Here is a 24529-nt window from a genome sequence, read left to right as displayed (position 1 = left end):
TTCAGGTCCTACCTAACCAATAGACAACAAGCAGTTCTCTGGGCAAATAATATATCATCCCTTCTAGCTGTTACACTGGGAGTCCCTCAGGGCTCCATTCTAGGCCCACTTCTTTTTTCTCTTTTTATTAATGACCTGCATGTAGCAATCCCACAGGCCACCCACATTCAAAATGCAGATGATTCAACATTAATTTGCTCAGCAACCTCACCATCTGCACTACATTCCCTGACTCAGAATGTATTTAACACAGTAGAAACATGGTTCACAAAACGTTGTCTCCTTCTTAATGCGAAAAAAAAAAGCTCCTTCTCTTTACACCCTCCAATAAGTCTACCCCAATTGATTTCTCTGTCATTTCCAATAATAACACAATCATACACCCTGACTCTACAACTAAACTGTTAGGAATTACTATTGATAACAACCTTACATTTGATAGTCACATAAATAACACCATTAAAAATGTCAACAGGAAAATTGGCTCCTTATATTGAATCAAAACTTTCTTAACTCACAGCTAAAACCAAAATTGCTCATTCCCATTTAATTTCTACTCTTCTTTATGCCTCTCCCATATACACTAACCTCAAAAAGAATAACCTTGTCAAACTACAGCATGCCTATAACAGCATCACCAGATTTGCCATTGTTAACCCCTTTCGAACTCACCACTGTCTAAATCTAAAGCAGCTGGGCTGGCTTGAACTTCAAAACCTTCTGAAAATCTCCCAACTAACCATGACCCACAAGATATTTTATCAACCTAATAGCACTCCTAGACTATCCAATCTCATAATCCCTTATAAAAACCTAAACTCACTGCGCTCCTCTAACAAGTTTCTAGCTAGCATAACCAAAACTAATAATTTGGCTGGAGATTCCCTGTTTTCTAACACAGTGGGAAAAGACTGGAACCTCCTTCCCAATAAACTAACAACACTTTCTTCTTTGCCTCTCTTTAAGCAAAGACTTAAAACATACTTTAAAACTCACTGGTTATGTCCATGTTGTAAACCTGACTAACCTTTCCCTCTACTAATATTACTTCTACACCCTACCAATTTTTCACACATATTTGTATAATTTCTATGATGAAGAACTGAACTGGTGACCACAATGAAACAATTTAGTAGATTCTATCTTGCTTATTGTTAGTACAACCTAGTACATAATAACACTATGTCACTTTTATTGTGTAAAGAATTCATCTCACCATTCTTAATGATTTCTATACTAGTGTAAATAACTTTTTTGATCACTATTTTTTTTTACTGATTCTTGTATACTTATTTGAACTACTTTCATTTACTATGTTTCAACTATGTGTACCAACCTTGTTGCTGTATTTCAAGTAATGATCTAACTATTAATGTTGGAGCTTTTCTCCCCGGGCCTCTACTGAAAATGGAAATATATCCAGCTAGACTAGCCCGGTCAACAAATGTTAAATAAATAAATAAATAAACAACTTAGCCAGTCAATCTGATGCAATGGAAATATCTGTAGACATCTTTTTTAAAACAGATCACTGCTTAACAGTATTCATAATGCCCATTACACATATACTTTAAGCCAAACAGGCTGTTATGCCTCCTTTTATACCCAGGTATCCAATAATTCTGCTTCTTAAGCCAGTGGAGGCCAGCATTGGTCATGGGTACATGCAGGTCAGGTGAACAGAATGTATGTAAAATAGGGCAAGCAGATACACAGTCTGTCTCTTTTCATCACCATGTTACAGGTAATGAAAAGCTCATTTAGACCACTTACACTGAATACCAAGAGAAACTAATGGAAGAAAGAAACCAAACTCATCAACAGTTAGAGAACTAACCTGACAAGAGATTTTTTTTTCAGTCCCAACAGCTGCGCTGTATGCAGATGCCCTTATAGGTTCATAGGTTGATACTAGGCTATCTACCCTAGGGCATTTATAAGCCTAGCAAGAGTGTGTTTTGCTTTCGCCACCCTTTTAGATTAGTTGACTGTGCCTCTGTATAGTAGGTCACAGAAGATAGTCCTTTTAAGGTTAGTTTACCGTGCCTCTGTCTAGTAGGGACACAGAAGAGATCCCAGGGGTAAACCTACGATCTCCCATCCACTCGTCAAGATTTCTCTTGAAGAGGGTCATTGAGGGGCTCTGCCTAACATGGATTGGGATTTTGTTCCAGAGTGAGGGGAGCCTCTGGGATATGAATCTGTCCCTCCAACATGTCCTATTTGTTTCTGTGCTGAGGTTTAAGTCCCTGGAGCGTGTAGCTCTAAGGGATTTGGATTTCCTGAGGTGGAGCATGTCCATTAATTCTGGTTTGGACATGGCTTTATACGTCAGGCACAGATCACCTCTGACTAGGCGGTAAGCAACTGAGTAGAGCTGGAGTTTCTTTAGCCTAACTGCGTAGGGCATCTGTATGAGTCCCTTGATCCTCTTGGTGAGGTACTTTTGGGGTCTTTCCAGTTGCTGCAGGTGTCGGGTAAGGTACATCCCAAATGGGGCATTGTATTCAATTATGGGCCTGATGAGTGATGAGTAGAGGGGCACAATGACCTCTCTTGATCTAGATGTGAACCCTTTCGTGATAAGGTGGGCTATATAGAAGGTCTTTCTAACCACTTTGGCAATGTGATTGTCAAAGGAGAGATTGCTATCTACTTGGGTCCCCACATCCCTAATTACTTCTTCCATACTTAATGGATTACCACCTATGTGGTAATTTGTGGGCACTTTGTTTTTCCCAAAGGGGATGACTATGCACTTTTTGGCATTTAGCTTTAGGCCATTGCTCTGGCACCAGTTATCCGTCTCTGTGAGACCCTTTTGGAGGATGCTTGTGTCAGTCGGCGAGTCGATTATGGATCCCAGTTTGCAGTCATTTGCAAACTTGGTCAGCCATAGTTCTCCCATGTTAACCTGTACCTCAGAGAAATATATACCGAACAGGAGAGGTCCCAGAACTGAGCCTTGTGGGACGCCACTTGTAACTGGTCTAGAGTCCGACATGGCACCTGCAATTCTGACCATATTGGTTCTATCCCTGAGCCAGTTTGCAACCCATCTTGTGACATAGGGGTTGATATTTAAGCTGATGAGCTTATTTATGATGCCCGAGTGGGGTATTGTGTCGAAGGCTTTTGTGAGGTCCAGGTAGGCTGTGTGGACTACCTTCCCTTCATCTATGGCCTTGGTGACTGTTTCAAAGAAGTCAACCAGGTTCAAGAGGCAAGATCTGCCCTTAACAAAGCCGAATTGGGTAGGATCCAGTGTTTGGAGGTTCCCAATGTCTTTGTTTATGAGTTCCATGATGATACGCTCCATAGCTTTGCAGACTTTAAAAACAATTCAAGCATGGTTACAGCTAGACTTTTAGAAATGATCCCAATGACACTCCTTCACACTGCCAGCAAGGTACACAAATAAAACTAGTACAATGGTGCCTGCTACCCCATACAAATTAAAATAGTCAAACAAGTGAATAAAAATGTCTTATTACCCCAGTACAAGTATTCCATTTGAAATAAGTAGGTGTCTGGCATGACTTCATTCTCTCATATTATACCACACATCAATACTATAACCTTCAAAGCATTATAAAACTAAACTCTGTCATAAATTAGGGAAACACCTTACTCCAAGTGCTTTCACTGCAAAAGAAATGCTATCCTTCCACAAAGTGATTGTTGCTTCATCATTTTATCCAAGGATTCACAGGAAAAGCTAAATACATTCCAACCTAATGCAACTAAATCTGCTGTTTTGTAACAATTTCTCAAGGTGGCATCACTACACCCCATTAGCAAAAGACAGACAACTCTAAGATATGTTGTAAACTGCACAACTGCACTATAATCTTATTTACAAAGTCCTGCCTCTATGAAGGAAACTTTCACCCAAATTAAGCATCAGTGCTCACTCAGATAACAGATCAAGCAATACCCCCTCACTAAAATGACAACATTTGATATGAAGAGGAGAAAGATTTCCTCTAACTTTGCTGTTGTTGTTGTTGTTTGCCTTTTGGCTTTTCCCGGTTAAGTGTTGCCACAGCGGAACTCCGGTCCGCTAATGATTGGCAGTTGGTTTTTATGGTGTCGAGTTGCCAGCCCGACGCCCAACTTTCAACGAAGGTACGCCCATTCAACGCATGTCTTTCGAATGCTCACTCGACCGTGGGGAGGACATGCAGACTCCACACAGAAGGCACTCCCAACTGAAGCCGAGAATCGAATGGGAGAACCTCTTGCTGTGAGGCAGCAACGCTACTGCTGCACCACCACGGAAGTTATTATATTAGGAAAATACTCTCTGGTGATTTTGGAAACATCTCTAAATACTCCACCTTCTCAGCAGTCTAATGCTCTAACTTACTAACCATACACAGTGTAACCACTTTCCTTACAGTCTCAGCATTGCTTGCATTCCTCTTTTCTCTCATTTCTCTTCTGCTATTTGTTAATTTCTCCCATGCACCTAAAGCTCCACACATATCCTTAAGAATTCTCTCCCTCTTATCTTTCCCATAGCAACAACTAACCTGCTTACTCATTTGTTGTTCTCCCCCTCACACTAACACTAAAACTCCATTGAACAGTTTTAACAAAAAAACAAAAAAAAACATTACTAACTCTCAAAATGTGATTAAACACTTAACCAAATTCAGTTTGCTAATAATATATTTAACCAAATATTGCATTTATGCTAGAATGCGAAAATGTCTTACTCCTTGTTTTGCTACTTGGATGTAATGTAATATAACTCAACTTCTTGCTTGTTTAGCTGTTTCACATGTGAAGTTTTTATTATGTCTCATCACCTTTATTAAATTGTCACTTCATACAAGAAAACAAGCTATTTTGACATTTAAATACAATTTATTTTATTTATTTTTATTTAAGTTTGATGACCGGGAAAGTCTACTGGGCCAAGAAGAGCCCGTTTTCAGTGGAGGCCTGGGGAGAAAAGCTCCAATATACAATATACATCACATATATTTTTTTGCTACTATCACCAACCCAACATTGAAAAACATGCTGAATTCATGTCTTCCATTAAACCATATTCTTCCTTCTACTGAACATTATTCTGTATGTATTGTTTCCACAAGTTCCATTTATTTCTATGTAATTTCCTTCTTCCCTTTTCTGAAGAGCCCTCTTCCGGTTCTTTTATCTGTTTTATAATATCCATTACCTCAAATACAGTTGGTGTAGACTTTGATTTCCATTTTTTAGTAATTGCTTTTTTGGTAGCAAACAGAATTAAACTTAACAATGCCTTACTATGTCTAGGCAGTTCAGATCCTACATCCCAGCTCAAAAGAATAATTTCCTTACTTACAGACCTTTGCTCACCCAATATGTTCCCAGTTAACGTCTTTCTTCTCCATCATACCTCCAACATTTGCTATCTACATGAGGAAAGAATCTTTGAAGTCTGCTTGGGTTATAAAAATACCTGTGCAAACATTTCCAAGCAAAGATCCTAAACCTTCCTGGTGGTTGTATACTTGGGAGCCATACATATGTTTTCCCATTGTTTTCTTGTAAATTGCTTTTCCAGTCTTTACTGGGGAGATTTTTTGTTCAAATGGCAAAAGCAAGAAAGCAAAGTTGAAGAAGCTCCTTCTATACATAAAATATGCAACAGGTATATATAATACATGTTATAATATTCATGTATATATGCAAAGCAATGCATGCAATTTATAGACTAGCCAGTCAGTACTGAACTGAAATTACTATTTAGCGCTCACAACTGTTATTTGACATTGTATTACACAATTCTGCACAGAACTCTGCCTTCCTGCACTGCTAGAAGCTAATGTTCTAATTGCTCCCTGACAGGAAGTAACACCAGCCTCAAATAATGGGATCTGTTTTGTCAAATTTTTCTTAAACATTGCTTTCCTACTTTGCAGTCTTCACTATGTATATTTTTGCATTAAGTGTATTTAACACCTGAAACTGGCACTGTTCTAGAAGAAAATTTTACCCATGCGAAAAGCCCATTGTAGACATATATTTGTCCAAAGAGCTCTTTGCTAACATGGGTAGCTATCCACACACTGTTCCAGATTGTTTTCACAGATTACTTTTTTTACTAAAGATGCAGATCAATGGAAACAAGCCCTGTCAAAAGGTAAAACAATGTTTCCAGTCTCAGCAGTTTATTAAACTGTCAAAATGGGAATACTGTAACATATAGCATTTATAAAGCAATACTCATGTGAGGTACACTACACTAAACATTACTTATCTGCAGCATGTTTGCTAAACTTAAATGTTCCAACACCGAGATCACCATACCTCAGAAAAAAGGGGTCTATATTAGAACATCGAAGTTTCAGAACTTCGAATGTTCTAATATCAACCCCCTAGTAACCGAAAACTGATAATATTGAAAATTCAGAACAGCGAATTTTTTCATAGGGAAAAAATTTGCTGTTCCAAAACACATACACACAACACAAACACACCAGACAAACAGCAATCCACACACATACACCTAAAATCTTACATCTCACCCTATACTAAACTGTACATACACCACTATCTACCCACTTACTGTAACCCAAACCCTAACCCTAAGGTCCGTCACTATCGCACACACACCTCATCTGCTCCCTAACCCTAACTCACCTACCCTGCCCTAACCCTCTTGTCCACACAATCGCACACTTACCTGAACCCGACCTGTAACTTTCTACCACAGCGCTGAAAATAGCGAAGCGACAGGAACGGACAACCGAATTCTTTCCCTAGGAAAGAATTCGGTTTTCTGTAACTTCGCTATTTTCAGTTTTCGGTTACTAGGGGTCGATATTAGAACATTCGAAGTTCTGAAACTTCAATGTTCTAATATAGACCCAAAAAAGGAATCCTTTAAGAAATGGCCATCTCATATTTAGTATATGTAAGTCTGTTGTTTCATTCATTCAGTTTCAACATTACAGGACTCAGTAAAGTGGATTCCAACATATTTTTATTTATTTATTTATTTATTTATTTATTTATTTATTCAATTTGGTAACCAGCGTAGAGCACTGTTCCCAATGGACCTATTTTGATATCAGCCTGGACAAATACAAATGACAATAGACAAGCAAGTTAGCAAGAAGTATTATGAATACAAACACAATGTTGTGTGCAGATAGCAATGAATCAATAACAATAAAGGGGACAATTGGAAGAGATTTTTACAGTACGGAGGGGAAGAGGAAGAAAAAAAAAAAGTGAAACAGTGAAGGAGTAGAGCACAAAGAATAATGTTTGTATTGTAACTACTCTAGGAATATTCTGCCAAAAGGTTTTGTAGCCTTGTATTTTTGCATTGATTCGCAGCTGTCACTTATCTGTACTCTGCTGTCTCCTGTATTGTTTACTACAGCTGTCACTTGTCCGTACTCTGCTGTCTCCTGTATTGTTTACTACAGCTGTCACTTGTCTGTACTCTGCTGTCTCCTGTATTGTTTACTACAGCTGTCACTTGTCTGTACTCTGCTGTCTCCTGTATCGTTTACTACAGCTGTCACTTGTTTGTACTCTGCTGTCTCCTGTATCATTTACTACAGCTGTCACCTGTCTGTACTGTGCTGTCTCCTGTATTGTTTACTACAGCTGTCACTTGTCTGTACTCTGGTGTCTCCTGTATCATTTACTACAGCTGTCACTTGTCTGTACTCTGCTGTCTCCTGTATTGTTTACTGCAGCTGTCACTTGTCTGTACTCTGCTGTCTCCTGTATCGTTTACTACAGCTGTCACTTGTCTGTACTCTGCTGTCTCCTGTATTGTTTACTACAGCTGTCACTTGTCTGTACTGTTCTGTCTCCTGTATTGTTTACTAGAGCTGTCACTTGTCTGTACTCTGCTGTCTCCTGTATCGTTTACTGCTGTAGTTTTTCTTGATGTCTGGCATGAGTTGACTTTTTCTCTGCTGCTCTCATGCTATCTTTGAAATGTTTATTATGAACAAGAGCACCCAATGCTTTTGATATCCTGTCTAGTCATTAACTGACTGACTCATCAGCTAGCCAGTTCCCTGTGCACTTATTTAGTCTGGTTCCTGCATAATATATCCCATGGCTTTCATGGCTTTCATTTGAGTTATCTGTGAAACGTGGCACAGACATCAGGTTTGGTGAGCCTTGGTGTTGGGGAGTAAAACTTAAGTTAAAGTGACAGTTTCTGATTTGTTATCCAGCACTAAGGATTAAGGCTATTAGTTGTTGGCGAGCAGCTTCATGTAGTCCAGGGTTTGATTCCTTCCAACTCCTTTTCCTGCTGACTTAAATAGACAGTGTGATTTGAGGAAAATTGGGCTAATCTCCTTGTGACTGGATTATCGCTTGCCTGGTAAAGGCATATGATGTCCATCTCCATCCATCCTCAACCCCTTTTCCCATTTTTGCACTTGGGGTTGGGGGTGTCACTTCAACAGTGGCAATCATCTCAAGCCAAGGTTTACACCGCCAGGTGGCTAGCCCTGCAGCAGTAAGTGATATTTTGGTTACCGCCTCAGGTATGTTTTTTTACACTGTACTATAGGCATTTCGGAGCTGCATAGAAAAACTGAATAAAGTGAAACATAAATGGCTTATCTGATATGTTGGTATGATGGTTGTATTCTGATGTATCCCTCACCTCTGAAACAAACTTTCACTATATGTTAAGTGGGGTAGCACCATTTCCACTTTCCAAGATGAACCTAGATAATTGGATGGCAGCTTTGAGTTCTGCCCTGGTGTATCTTGTTTTACTCCTCTTGAGGCAGAAGGGAACTTGGAGGGATTTTTGACTAGGCTTTTAATGGTCTATAGATGAATTGTCTTGTACTTGCCTGTGAACTTAGGGGGTTGATGGTAAATAGTTAAACACAGTTTGTGTACTATTAATAGCTAGCATAACAGGAAAGGTAACTTGACTCATTAACGTAGAGTGCTCATTCAGGTGCATCTGTAGTTACCTCCTACAGGAAAGGTAACTTGAATCATTAACGGAGAGTGCTCATTCAGGTGTTTCTGTAGTTACCTCCTACAGGAAAGGTAACTTGACTCATTAACGTAGAGTGCTCATTCAGGTGTTTCTGTAGTTACCTCCTACAGGAAAGGTAACTTGACTCATTAACGTAGAGTGCTCATTCAGGTGTTTCTGTAGTTACCTCCTACTGCTCCTCTAGGCATCAAATATTGCTTGTTTATATTTGCATTAATAATTCTAAAGCCACGCTACATACAAGGTATGGGAATATTTTATGTTGAAGCATACATGATGGCACAACTGTATTGATATTTGAATTCTGCCAATGGATATTTGTTAGAACTGTAAGGTGAAAGCTTCATTTTTTAATACTCAAGCCACGTCCATTGGGAGTTTAAGATACATACTGGGATGATATGGTCAACAGACCTTGATGATTTGCCAGAGATGGTCTTCATCTGTCACCATTGGGATTTAGGTTACTGGCCAAGGCTTCTGCCACCCCTGTAGTGCCTTTGATAGAAGTCATTCAGTTAAAATAGGGGATTCCACCTCCTGTAGCAGACCCATTACCAGCTGAGTCCTACAGGGATCTGTACTAGGACCACTGTTTTCGGAATCTACTTTTCTGAAGTCCATTTAAAAACTAAAGGTCTGTGGTTGACAACGTGCCCCAAAGAATGCTAACTGGGAGCAGTCAGAGTCCCCAAACTGTCAGTGTCCTGCAAGAGGGACTTGCACAGGTAAATGATTGGTGCCAAAGTCGTGGTCTTGGACTAAAATAAAAAAAAATGCATTCTCATTCCCTTCGGCAAAGGTGATGTTCCTGCAAACTACCACATAAATAGCAACGCCCTAAGCATTCTTATTAGTGGTATGAGATGTGGGCACAAAAGACCACAGTGAAGTATTTTTCAAAAGCCGACTTCACACTCCTTAAGACTGAAGTGGTATCCTTCAAGGCCTCTGGGCCAGTGGAAACCACAGCCCACACTGCTGAATCCTTTATAAACGCTTTCTACGGACACCTTCAAGAATGCATGGATCATGCAATTCCAAATAAAACCAAAACCCACTCCCCCAAAGGCAGGCATCCTGTCTGGTGGACCCCAGCCATTAATAAGCTTTACAACAGGAGGAGGAAGCTACTACATGACAGAGCAAAATCCCTAAAAGGGAAGGCATCTCTGATCAGTACTAGCAAAAAACTACGATCACTCATAAAATCATCCAAGGCCAACTTTGAGAGAAAAATCGCAAAAGACAGTAAAAACAATCACAAGGCCTTCTTTAGTTTTGTTAGTAACCTGGGTGGAAACTCCCAAATATGCTCAGAGTTAGTCCAAAATGACAAAAAATACACTGAACCCACAGACATTGCCAACATACTGGCAGACAGGTTCAGTGCAATTTTCTCCCCCCCTCCCCCCCAAAAGGACAAATATCTATCCCAGCAGAGTGTAGCCTCCCTGACATCTCAGATGCCCAGGTGATAGCTGCCCTCTCCAAAGCTAAAAACACAGTATCAATGGGACCAGACGGTGTCCCGGGTTGCGTGCTACATGAACTCCAAGAGGAACTAAACCCGCACATAAGGCTTCTGTTTAATCTTAGCCTTACTACATGATACGTGCCCAAAGAATGGCATACAGCAACAGTGGTCCCACTCCACAAAGGAGGTGCTTCTATGGACCCTGGAAATTACCGCCCCATAAGCTTGACCAGCCTGGTCTGCAAAGCTATGGAGAGGATCATTATGGAACTCATAAACAAAGACATTGGGGACCTGCAGACACTGGATCCTACCCAATTCGGCTTTGTCAAGGGCAGATCTTGCCTTTTGAACCTGGTCGACTTTTTTGAAACAGTCACTAAGGCCATTGATGAGGGTAAGGCAGTTCACACAGCCTGCCTTGACCTTGCAAAAGCCTTCATCACAATACCCCACTCAGGCATCATAGACAAGCTCACCAGATTAAATGTAAACCCATATGTCATAAGATGGGTTGCAAACTGGCTCAAGGACAGAACCCACAAGGTCAGAATTGCTGGAGCCATGTCAGACTCTAAGCCAGTCACAAGCGGTGTCCCACAGGGCTCGGTCCTGGGACCCCTCTTGTTCAGCATTTATTTTTTGAGGTGCAAGCTAACATAGGAGGATTGTGGCTGACAAAGTTCGCAGATGACTGCAAACTGGGCGCCATAGTTGATACTCCAGTGGACACAAGCATCCTTCAGAAATACCTCATAGAAATGGATAACTGGTGCCAGAGCCATGGCCTTAAACTGAATGCCAAAAAATGTATAGTGATACCCTTTGGGAAAAACAAAGTACCCACAAATTACCACATAGGTAGTAATCCATTAAGTACGGAAGAAGTAATCAGGGACCTAGGGACCCAAGTTGACAGTAACCTCTCATTTGACACTCACATTGCCAAAGTGGTTAGGAAGACCTTCTATATTGCCCACCTTATCATGAAAGGATTCACATCTAGATCAAGAGAGGTCATTGTGCCCCTATACTATTCTCTTATCAGGCCCATAATTGAGTACAATGCCCCATTTGGGATGTACCTTACCTGACACCTGCAGCAGTTAGAAAGAACCCAAAAGTACCTCACCAAGAGGATCAAGGGTCTCAAACATATGTCATATGCTGCCCGGCTGAAGAAACTCCAGCTCTATTCAGTCGCATACCGCCTACTCAGAGGCGATCTATGCCTGACGTACAAGGCCATGTCCAATCCGGAATTAATGGACATGCTCCACCTCAGGAAATCCAAATCCACCAGAGCCACAAGAGCGAGAGATTTGAACCTCAACACAGAAATAAATAGGACATGCTGGAGGGACAGATTCATAACCCAGAGGCTCCCTACACTCTGGAACAGAATCCCAGTCCATGTTAGGCAGAGCCCCTCACTGACTCTATTCAAGAGAAATCTTGATGAGTGGATGGGAGATCTTAGGTTTACCCCGGGGGTCGTCTCTGTGTCCCTACTAGACAGAGGCACAGTAAACTAAACCCTAAATGGGCACAGTATTCCAAGGGGTGGTGAAAGCCACACACACTCTGGCTAGGCTTAGAAATGCCCTAGGGCAGATAGCCTGGTATGAACCTATGAACCTCACCTTCGATGTTGCTCATCTCATAAGTAAGGGCATTGCCTCCAGAAAGAGGTTATAAATCCTCCTGTACTCTTCCTTCATCAGGCGAACAATAGAGTTGTCTCCCAGCAGTTGCCTCACCTTTGGCACATAGTTCCAGTTCATGTGAAGCAGAGCCTCTCAACCATATTTGAGCACAGTTTGGAAGATTGGACATATCTGTAAATTTGCCCTGGGGGGGGTCCCAACTGTGTACACCTGTGTTTTTAGTGTTTGCTCTACAGGCACTCTTTGGTACAAGGGTTAAACTTGGCTAGGCTTGTAAGGGCCCCAGGGCCATTAGCCTAGTAATCTCCTATGATCCTATGATCCTATAAGATAGCAAATGTAAGGTAAAGACCCACAGAAATTAACTACATACAATATATATGATGTGAAAGTGATGCCACATATTAGTATAGGGAAATAATGTGAAAAAGACAAAGGTACCTGACTGAAGACGTGGAGAGTGGGGGATTACATGAAGCATCAGTGAGGAGTTAGGCAATGTGTTTGTGAGGGGTTAGGTGATGTGTCACTGGGGGATTATGTGATATGTCCATAGGGAAAGCATTTGCAAATTGACTTGGACTTGAGATGATGTTTGAGCTGAGCTTGAAATGATGGGCAAGAGATACGGTGGACTTTAACATTAGTAAGGAGGGACTCCCAGAGTTTTGGGCCTAGGATGGAGAAGGCATGGTTAGAGCAATAACGTCTTGTTCTTGGACATTGAGGTGGAACAGAGTGGTGAAGGTTGTAATTGCAGGGTAGTCTGAAGAGGTGGTGATAAGGAAAGAACTGGAGTGTTCTTTAAAGAGCTTCTAAAGTTGGGATCCAAGAAGCAGGCTGTTCAAATGATTACCTGTCTCCATCTACAAAAATATATCTATAGCTTTAAAATAAGTTTGAAAGTGAAAACAAAAGAACAATACCATGCTTTGCCTTAATATTGACAAGTAGCAGCTTCTTTATTAGGTTCAATCAAAAAGTTTGTTTTTCTCAGTAACGACCACGATTGTCCACCTGTAGCACCCTACTCGTATGTGTTAACCATATCCCTACCCTGTTCGTAACCCCAGCTCTACACGTTACATTACTATGAATCCTTTCCCTTACTAGTACTACTAAACAAAACTTTCAGACACTGTACACACACAGCAAAACACAAACATACAAAAAATAATCTATCCCCTTTCCTAGCCCTTACTCTAACCCTAACCCATGAACACTGACACATAGACTCTCAACCCAACTTACTGCTACTGGATGTACATCTCCTCACAAAAAGCAATATACAGCATTACTCCGTTTTGTAACTCCTATACTTGACCACTCGCGTAATCGATTATTTGTGCCAGCAAAAACAGCTGTTGACATTCCGTGAATTCGACAGAATGCATGTAAACACATTCTACATATACTGTGATATTAAACATGTAGAGCTGCACCATGCCCGTATATACTGTGAATATGTATTACAGCTTTGCCACTTTAAGGTGAAGTTATAGCACTGCCATTTGAAGAAGTAATGTATCTCAATGCATTTAGACTTTTGCCAGTGTATTCCTGATGTGTGCACTGTTAACATCATTGTTACTATGCTGCCATTTTGTGCAAAATAACAGGTAACTGTTTTATTGCAAATCCTGGTGTATCCTGATATTACTGATAGTGCTATTTCACTTAAAGGTAGAAAACAGAGTCGTGCATCATGACTTGAATTAAGAACCAGGATCTCTTCTAAAAATAAAACTGAAAATGCTGTGCTAGTAATAGAAACCACACCATCAAGTTGAATAGTGTTCACCAAGCTCCGAATAAACCATTTTTACTGAAAATGAATAGTTTTACCTCATACAATGGATGTCTTACAGACTTTAAACCTGCTTAGCTCTATAAACACACATTTCTGCTGAATATGACAAAGTTTTGCCAACTAGCATTTAACTTTGCAAAACTATATATGTCTGCCAAGAAGGGGGTCAGAGGTTCACACACTTTAAAATAGCAACCAAGCTGGAAAAAGAGACAAGAAAAAGTTCAGGTAAACATTATATGGGGAGTGAGTTGGAAACAATGAACAGTTTGTTTTCATTCATGGATGATCAGAGTGGTACATATGAGTCAGTAATTAGTAAGCTCAATGAACATTTTGTGCCAAAAAATATTAAAGAAAGAGCATACTTCCATAGATGGGTATGAGCTAAAGGTGAAGATGTTGAAACTTTTGTAAGGAGCTTGAATAAACTGGTTGAAAATTGTCTGTTTAATGAAACAAAGGATGGACAAATCAGAGACAGCAGAGATGCTGAATTAGTAAAGTAACAAAATGATAAATTAAATATGGCAAAGGATGAGTGTGAGGTAAAACACAGAGACAATGCTACATTTAAAAAGAACTAAGATGCTGTTCAAAGTACTCGTGTGAATAAGCAGCAGAGCGAGGGCAAGCTTGGCAAATGCATAAGATGTAAATATTATCGTGCTGAGTCAGAGCAGTGAACAGCACAAGGCAGAAGGTATAAAACCTGTAAAGGCTGGCATATTTTGTTCTGTTTGTAAGAGAAACGTCATTGTTGTTTTTACCAGTCCTTGTACTTATGACTTGTATTTACAATTCATGTTTCTACCCATTTTAATCTCAGTCTCTAGCCACTGTCATCAACCATATTAACTTTTCATATGCTAACTTATCTTTTACAGTATATACCTATGCTCTTTTGCTTCATGTGTGGTTGATTTCTATCTCACCCTAGGATCCTGTATATATTGACTGCTTCCCTATTTTTATTATTACTGTTAGATTCTAGTTTAGAGTTTAGCCAAATTAACTTCACGTTGCAGAAGAAGACTCGCAGTTTTTTAGCTGTGGATGTTGCGCTTGTGTTACTGACTATAGCGCTTTTTATTTTAGCAGTTTTTTAATTCTCATTGACAATGTATATAATAGATAAAAAACTACAAAATAATCTATGGTTAGAAAAAGTGATTTTCGCCCTGTGTAATTGGATTTAATGTAATGTTTTAGATGGATTTTCATTTCATGGATGGCCTCTGAGTGGCGTAGATATGAAACGCTGACTCTGGATAGGTTTATCAAAATGCAATAAACGATTGGTGATCTACCTATGTATATAACCAATGAAATGAAACATTTAGTCACTATCTGCTTACTGGTCCATATATACTGACACTGTTTTTTATTGGTCAAAATATATGAGCTAGCTTTGTAACCTTCTCAATTATTTTTTTATTGTTATTACGTTCTGAAATTATTTTCCTTGTCATGGTTTATTTATATTTATATCTGCCATAAGAAACGGGCTTGTATTCTTCATCCTCATGTTTAATTTTTTCATCGAAGTACAATTTTGCCTGCTGAATTACGAAAAGAAGAAATGTATTTGTTAATAAGCAATATTTGCAATAGAAGATACACAGCTCTGTGTCTGCACATGTTGCGCTAGTGTTGTCATGTCTGTGGCGCTTCATGTTTTAATAGATGGCTAAAACATATTAAAAAGCAATTCCTGCAAAGGAAGATATGCAGCTTTATAGCTGTGCATGTTGCGCTTGTATTACCATGGCAATAGCGCTTCATGTTTCAGTAGAAAAAAAATATATACTTTGTAAAGAATTGGGTACTAAATTAACTAATTAAGGAAGGGAATAATTGAAAAAAAGTGATCTTCGTTTTGTATATGTGAATTAATTGCAATGATTTTAGTTGATTATCCATTCCATGGGTGGCCTCTGTGTGGCGTAAATATAAAACGCTGACCCTGGATAGGACAATCATAAAATGAGATGCAATTGGTGATCTACTTATATGTTTAACCAATGAAATGAAGTTTTTGTCTTCATCTGTCAACTGGTTTCCAAAGATACGTCCTTGGGCTTTAATATGTAAAAGTTGTTTATAAATCACAGAGATTGGTAGACCATTTGTCTTTCCCTCTATTATTGGTTTATTTTAAATGCATGCTAATTGGCACCGAACTTGAAGTGGCAAATTGTGAATGGTTGAAAATAATTTACTCAGCCAATGTGGTAGAACATGAGACGCCACTTTGACTGGCCAAATGTGATGGTAACTGAAGTATGTTGATTGGTCCATGAATATTGAAATGTATTTTGATTGGACATTAGGTTTTTAAATTCTGATTTTTATTTTATGAATTTTACGATCTGAAGAAGGCATTTTTGTCAAAAGCGCTTATCAGATTTCACTTTATTCTATCAAGTTTATTAAAGAGATTTTAACAGTTATCGTTCCGTGGTGGTTACCGAAGTTTAACAGCATTTGTTTTTTCTTGTTCGGTACCTTTGGCAGCTCTACATTGTTGGTTTTTATTTTTCATTTTAATGTATGTTTTATCATGTTTAGGCCCAATGGCCAGGATCATGGCTGAAAACAGTCTTTGGTCCAGTTCACTTACCCAGTCAACAAATATAAAATTAGTAAAACAAACCTCTTCTGAAACTAAATTTGAAAATAATGCTCAGAAAGTATCTTTCCTGGGTTTAGTAACTACTGTGCCTAATGCTGAATCAGACTGAAAAGTACAACTTAGTTTTCATGGAATTCAAGTGAATACCAAGACTGATACAAGGGGCAACGTTACAATGTCACGTGGTGCCTATAGAAATATCTTCAAGTGTCCTCAGTTGCTTGCAGCTGAAATATGTAACTCTGTAGGCAAACTCAAATGCATTTTCAAATTTCTAGCCTTGCCTGAGCAAAAAGGGGACACGTCTGAGCTCTGACTTTATATGCTGGAGGGTCCATACATATATAATCTGTGCAGCAGAGCTGTGTTCTGCAAAATCAAGCTAATTCTCAAGATAAATGAAGTGAGTATAGATATATTTGGTGACGCTGGTCTACTTAATTGTGAATCAGTAAATTAATGCCAAATGCTATTCCATATGGCTTGACTACACCCAGAAGAGTGCCATATTTCTATGCTATCGAAGACAGAGGCAGAACTCAAACAAATGCAAGAACTTGGTGAAATAGAAAGTGCAAATGAACCAACTGAAATGTATGTATTAGTGGTCCCAGTTAAAAAGAAAGGTGGCAGTGAATGAAAATATGTTGAAATAAAAAAGCTAAATCATACAGTCAAGTGAGAAAGGTTTATCCTTGCTATACTAGAAAACATTGCATCTAAACTGATCAGTACTAATGTACTTTCCTCATTAGATGCTTCCAATGGGTTCTACAGATACTTCCAGAAGAAGAGAGCCAAGACCTGACATCCTTCATTACTCCAGAGAGAAGGTTCTGTTTCAAGAGTCTATAGTCCACTATAACCTCGATGCCTGATGTCATTCTTTGCAACATGAGTGACTTGCTAAAAGGGCATTAAGGTGCTGTTGTTGTTAAGAATAACATACAGATGTTTAGTTCTGATAAAGAGACACATGATTTGAAGTTAGATGTAGTGCTCAAAGCAATTAAAGATTCAAGGTTAAAACTAAACCAAAAGAAGTACTGCTTGGAAAAACTGAGCGTTAAGTATTTTGGTTACCGTACAAGTGATAGTACAATTAGACTAAATGCAAGCAAAGGACATCGCAATAGTTGTGCTAAACAGTTCACCTTGTATGACTCAGTTACAACTAGTCTGAGGCACGATAAACTTCTTGGGCAGGTCTGTGCAGGCCTGTCTTCTGCTCTATGTCTATTGATTGCTGAATTAAAGAAAGATGTACCGCAGTAGTGGGGAGGTGCTCAAGACCAAGCTTTTAGTAAAGAGAAAGAAATGCTAATGAGAGCTCTAGTGCTAGTATAATATGGTTAGTAAACAAGTGTATGTCCTGCTGCATATTGCTCTTGAATGTTAACTGAGATATTCATAGAGCGAGCAAAGAGCACCTTGTTAAGATTTGCGAGTTGACCACAGCCATTGGTTCTACTAACTGATTCCTGTAATCAATGCACAATATTTCCAGATGTCATAGACTACCAATGAGACAGAGAGTTCAATGCCAGTGCAAACCATGTACCTGGGAAACAGTTAATCATGGCTGATACATTATCCAGAAATCCTGTACATAACCAAATATTGTCAGATACCAAAAAAGATGGTGGTATCTACACAGAGCATGACAACAAGACCAATGAAGACCAAGAGACTAGAAAAGTTAAAACAAGATACCAGAGATGGCCATGAGTTATACACTGTTAACAAATATGTCTCAAAAGGATGGCCTAATCATTGGACACAGACAAGACATCTTGTGTATAACTGCTACAAAGTTCAAGCACAATTGTCAGAATATGATGGCTTATTCCTATACAAAGACAGAATAGTGGTACCCACATAACATTCTTAAGATCTAGGACAAATATAGGAAGGACATCAAGGTCTCACATATCTGTGCTTTGTGGTTTCAGTGAGAGGTTTCTCTCTCCTTTGGGACAGGGAGATGTAATAAATGTTGCTGCTGTGTCCTTGCAGTGGTGTAGCTACTATTTTTTGTGCTCCATGCCATAGCCTAATCTGTTTCCCCTTCAAGTTAAAAAAAGCTCTTCTCCTTGGACTTGAAGAGTACAAAAAAGTACTCTTCCTTTTAATCTATTACAAACTGTTTATGGCACACATGGAGTGCTACAGCACTTTAGTTCTGAATACAAATGCAATAGCAGCATTTATTTCTAAATATCAGCATGCACTAAAGACCAATCAGGATCTGATAATCACGTTCTCTAACAATACATCTAGGGAGTCTGCCCCCTTTACCCCACTCCAGCTATATCTCTGTGTGCTGATATATACGAGAAATATGTATCACAGCATAAACATTAAGATAACTGTCAAATCAATACTCAGGATTACAACGAGGTAACCAGGCCTTTGTCTGAAAAATTCAAATAGCATATATTCTTCAGACATGGAATAATTTATATAGAAATAAAATAATAAATGCACAGCAACAGCTTGCTCAAAACACAATTTAAAAATCCAATTCAAGAATATAGTTCAAAATGTATAGGGGTTATGCAGCACAGTTCTAACACATATAACCTGCACTGATTTATAATATAGCCATAATACAACCATAGAAGTCAGAAATCAAATAATTTGAGTTTCTGACTTCACTTTTTCATCGTCCTGTTCTTTAGGTAAGGTTTAATAGAGGCTGTTTCATTCCTTTGTCTGCTCTAAAGGCTATTATCCATTGTGTCTCTCTATTTTAAGCAAAATTTCTGATGTCACCTTCTCTAATACTTAGTACAATAACTTCTATAACTCTGAATTTAAATTTATGTGTCTCCCCTTCTTGCATAACATGTTTGGACCAAGCATTATGCTCACATTTAGTAGTAATATTATAAAGCTGCTCCCTTATACAATCTTTAAAAACTCTGTTGGTTTTACCAACATAGAATGAGTGGCAACATTCGCAATCTGCTAAGTAGACCGCAAGTAGCTGCTGAAGTAAATGTGAATTCGTGACCTGTATCTGGTTGTATTAATATATGAACAAAAATTACATATACCACAGGGCTGAGTACTGTATTCTTTATCTTTATGTGTTTCTGCATTTTTTTCCATGACAAAACAGTCTTTTTAAATTCTTCTTATTTTTATACAAGAAACTGGGTTTTGTGCCTAGCAGACTATTTATATCAGAGTCCACTGTAAGTATGGACCAATTTTTCATAAACACTTCCCTCAGCTCTTTGTTATCACATGTATAAACAATTTCAATTGTTTATTTACTGAGGTATTGACAGACTCTACAGTGATTTTCTGTTGCGGTCCATAGTATGGTTGGGCCCTACTATCCCTAAGACTAGTAACATCCCTTAAATTTCTCTTAATTTCGTTGGTGTGATAGCTCCTCTTTGTCAGCCTCTTTTCTAAGCCAACAGTTACATTCTTGAAGCTGTCTTCTGTGGGGTTCAGCCTTGAGGCTCTCATCCCTTGTCCTTTTATTAAGTTTCTAAAGACATAGTTTGGGTGCTTACTTTGTCTAGATGATAAAGAATTCCTATGACAGGGTTTTCTAAATACCCCTGTGTTTATAGAACCATTATGTAGTGTCTCTATATATAGATCGAGGTATTCCACTCATTTACTAGATGAGGTCATGGTAAAGCTTAGACATTCAGTTAAGGTGCTAATCTGATTCTTAAAAAAATAGTAACTGTGCCTGAGTTACTGTCCAAATTAGGAAGAGGTTGTTCATGAAATGATGGTAAAACATAACATATTGCATATACATATCATTCTTAAAAAGGACAGTGTGTTCCTAGTGTGCTAAAAACATGTTGGCGTAGCTACTGGCAAATGACGTGCCCATAGCTACACCATCACACTGGACATACATGTCCCCGTCATAGGTGAAGATGTTATTCTCGACTATAATCTTGAGGAAATGACGTATAAGACCTATTTGTATCAAACTATAGTCACTATTCATAACCAGATATTCATGTATATATATTGTATGCCCAACTCATTTGGTGTGATAGTAAATAGTGACTGGACGTCTAATGTGACAAACATGGTTTCTTCTTGAGTTCTCTCTAAATTCGTATTCTCATATAAATCAATGAGAAATTGTTTAGTGTCTCTTAAAACTATTGTATTTTTGTCATTGACTGGGAGTAGACGTTTTTCTACAAAGAGAGTGGCTCTGTAGCCCATCCTGCACCTGCCACTATAGGTCTCATTGGAGGTTTTTTGCTATGTTTGTGTACTTTAGGTAAGCCCTGTATTATTGGGATCAAAGGATTCTCCACTCTTAAATATTTATAAAGTTCTCCATTAATAATACCACTTCTTAAATCATCCAGTAAAGTGGCAGAAACAGAGTCCATCACTTGATGAACATAATCTATAGGTACTAACTTGTAAAACTTTTCATCACTTAGCATTTCTCTCATGAGTGCAATATATTGTTTTGTGTCTAAAATGAAAATTGGACCGCCTTTATTAACCGGTCTGATAGTGATTTCTGAGTTACTTTGTAGCCTTTTGAGTACTTCTATCTCTATATATAATTCAGATTGTTCTTATTTTTAATTGCTTTTGATTTCTTTTTATTACCATAGAACTTGTATAGTTCTTCTGTTAACTTAAAATATTCATCCACCAAAGGGTGGTTGTTAGGGACATATGTACTCAGTTTCTTGAACATCATCCTATGCTCATTAGAGTCACTTCCAAAATTTAAATGCAGCATAACATTTCTGCAAAATATTTTTAAATCTAAAATGGTGTCAGCTAAGGTACTATCATGACTTGGAATAAAATGTAAACCTTTTTCAAGGACATTAATCTCTTCAGCAGTTAATTTATAGCTGGAGATGTTCCATATCAATGACTCTCCATTCTGCCCCACATTTTCTTGATTGTTTGGTTGGCATTCCTGTCTCCAGAAAATTTCCTTTTCTGGCGGCCTCGGCTCATTGACCTGGGCTTCCTCATACCTCTGTCTGTATTGATAGGCAGGGGAAAAATGGAGGCATTATTGAGTGATCCTACAGTATTCTCATTTACAGTCACTGTGGTGGTCTTAGGTCTAACTACCCTTTCTTGCTCATTTAATAAAGCATTATTTACTTTTACTACAGGATATAAATTCCTGTTATGGATATCATCATTCACTTTATTATTTCTCTTAGCATTACATTCAATACCAATACATTCACTGACAACAACAGAACATGCATTTATGTTGGGCATAGCAGTTTCACTAGGCCCCATGTTCATTTGTACAACTGCTGTATCAATAACATAATGTGTACTATCCTGATACTTTGAACATGGAACTATTCTTGGGCCACATAAAGACATGCCCATTTTTAAAATCCGTCAAGTCTCTGATGATTTTAACCTTTTTCTGCTGTATTATTTTACGTTCATATACAGCTACACTGTCCAACATGCTTTCAATTAAAGGATTAGCAACAGTCTCAGAATATTTACTAAAAATGTCGGTTTGTCTTGTAAACGCTCTTTCAGCCTCTCCTCTTCAGGTTGAAAGAAATCAATTAACAGTCTCATATAACTTGCGCTTACCTCTAAGTTCATTTTTTGCCAGCGTGAAAGTAATTCAGAATATTGTGACCCCTGCGCTGGCATATTAAACACTCGTAGTCCACGAGGAAGAATTTTCCTCGGTAGACAAGTTTCAAAATAATGACGTTGTACTTGTAAACATTTTAATTTAAAAAAGTCTTGTTCCAGCCCTTTGACTGCCTGTTGTAGCTGTTTAGCCTCTTCTCCCATGCCTATAAATTCCATGTCTCCAGGACTGACGTCAAATTGGAGTAGGAGATTCCTTTCCTTCCAGATATATTGTGTAAGTCTTTCAGAAACATTTTTGTTTATCTCAGAGTCACTTTTAGGATTATAAGCAAGGTCAATACCATCATTTTGTGATGCTACCATGTCCCCACGAAGTGTAGTATGAATAAAAAAGTAGTAGCAAACAACAAAATGGACTATACTTCACAGGGTAAATGCCTCATTGATAAAATTCAGCAGGAAAACCAAACCAAAACTCTGGGTTACAACGAGGCAACCAGGCCTTTGTCTGAAAAATTCAAACAGCATATATTCTTCAAACTGAATGATTTATCCAAGTAACAACAAGTCCAATCTGTGTAAAATTCACAACTCACAGTTCATTTATTTGAGTGACATAAAAATGGTAAGTGCTCACTTTTAGTACGAATATTATAAAGATGTTTCCTTATACGATCTTTAAAAACTCTGTTGGTTTTGCCAACATAGAATGAGTGGCAACATTCACAATCTGCTAAGTAGACCACATAAGATGTCAAGCAAGTAGCTGCTGAAGTAAATGTGAATTTTTGACCTGTATCTGGATGTATAAATTTATTACAGATATTAATATATGAACAGCAATTACATTTACCACAGGGCTGAGTACTGTATTCTTTATCTTTATGTGTTTCTGCATTTTTTCCATGACAAAGCAGTCTTTTTAAATTATTTTTATTTTTATACAAGAAACTGGGTTCTGTGCCTAGCAGACTATTTATATCAGAGTCCACTGTAAGTATGGACCAATGCTCTGTCCAAACATGTTATGCAAGAAGGGGAGACACATAAATTTAAATTCAAAGTTATACAGGCTATTGTACCAAGTATTAGAGAAGGTGACATCAGAAATTTTACTAAAAATAGAGAGGCCTGATGGATAATAGCCTTTAGAGCCGACAAAGGAAGAAAACTCAATGAAAGAGCCTCTATTAAACCTTACCTAAAGAATAAGAAGATGAAAATGTCAAGTCAGGAAACACAAATTATTTATGGTTGTATTATGGCTATATTATAAATCAGTGCAGGTTATATGTGTTATAACTGTGCTGCATAGCCACTATATATTTTGAACTATATTCTTAAATTGTGTTCTTGAATTGTATTTTTGAATTGTGTTTTGAGCAAGCTGTTGCTGTGCATTTATTATTTTATTTCTGTATAAATTAGTGCATGTTATATGCGTTATATTTGTGCTATATAACTTTTATACATTTTATATTGAGCAAGTTGTTGCTGTGCTTTTATCATTTTACTTCTGCATTTTTACCTTTGCTTTTATTTTTGCATTTTTGTATAAATATTTAAATTAGACACATGACCATGTAAGAAGTGTTCTGATTGGTAATGACACATTTTGAAATATTTGAAGGTAGTATATAAGAAAAGGAAAGGTCTGTTTGTTCTTGAAGGTCTGAGGCAGCTATCTAGCGAAAGCGCTTACCGTTTTTATGTCACTCAAATAAATGAACTGTGCGTAGTGAATTTTACACAGACTGGACTCGTTGTTACTTGGATAAATCATTCTGTTTGAAGAATATATGCTGTTTGAATTCTTCAGACAAAGGCCTGGTTGCCTTGTTGTAATCCTGAGTCTTGGTTTGATTTTCTTGCTGAATTTTATCTATGAGGCATTTACCCCATGGAGTATAGTCCATTTTGTTATTAAGATAACTGTGTAGCATTGCTCAGCACCAGTTATCTTTTCTGGCATCCCTGTTATTGCTTTTTGAAGAAGTACTGCATCCCATAATTTATCAAGTCAGCTGCAGTTGCCAGTGTATTCATGATGAGTGAATCATTACTATCTTTCTTACTCTGCTGCCATTTTGTACAGAATAAATGTTCCTGTTTTTACAGGAAATGGTGGTGTATCCTGATATTATTGACACTGCCATCTGGTATAAATAGGTAACCAGAGATGTGCATGTATATATATTTGTATTATAAATGTATAAAATGCTGTGTTCTTCTTTAACAAAAAGACACATGTATGTAAGTATTTTTATTAGTTAAAGAAGTTTCTTTAAACAGTGCTAGTAACAAACAATAACTTGATTATTTTAATGTAGAAAAAGGAAGGCTATAGCTC

The 24529-nt window shown here is 38.2% G+C and overlaps 1 protein-coding gene across 1 annotated transcript in view; it reads right to left on the bottom strand.

Annotated features, from left to right (window-relative positions):
- Positions 1-21855, bottom strand: part of UPK2 (uroplakin 2) — a 260794-nt gene extending 238939 nt beyond the window's left edge. Inside the window, exon 1 of the mRNA XM_044079442.1 lies at positions 21579-21855. Within this exon, the coding sequence (XP_043935377.1) occupies positions 21579-21855 (277 nt within the window). The remainder of the gene's footprint in view (positions 1-21578) is intronic.
- Positions 21856-24529: the final 2674 nt, after the last annotated feature.

Source organism: Protopterus annectens, chromosome 8.part0, assembly GCF_019279795.1.
Source record: "Protopterus annectens isolate FY-2018-M chromosome 8.part0, PAN1.0, whole genome shotgun sequence".
Classification (NCBI taxonomy): Eukaryota; Metazoa; Chordata; order Ceratodontiformes; family Protopteridae; genus Protopterus; species Protopterus annectens.
Note: the sequence above shows the minus strand (reverse complement) of the source record. Positions and strands in the feature narration are given on the sequence as shown.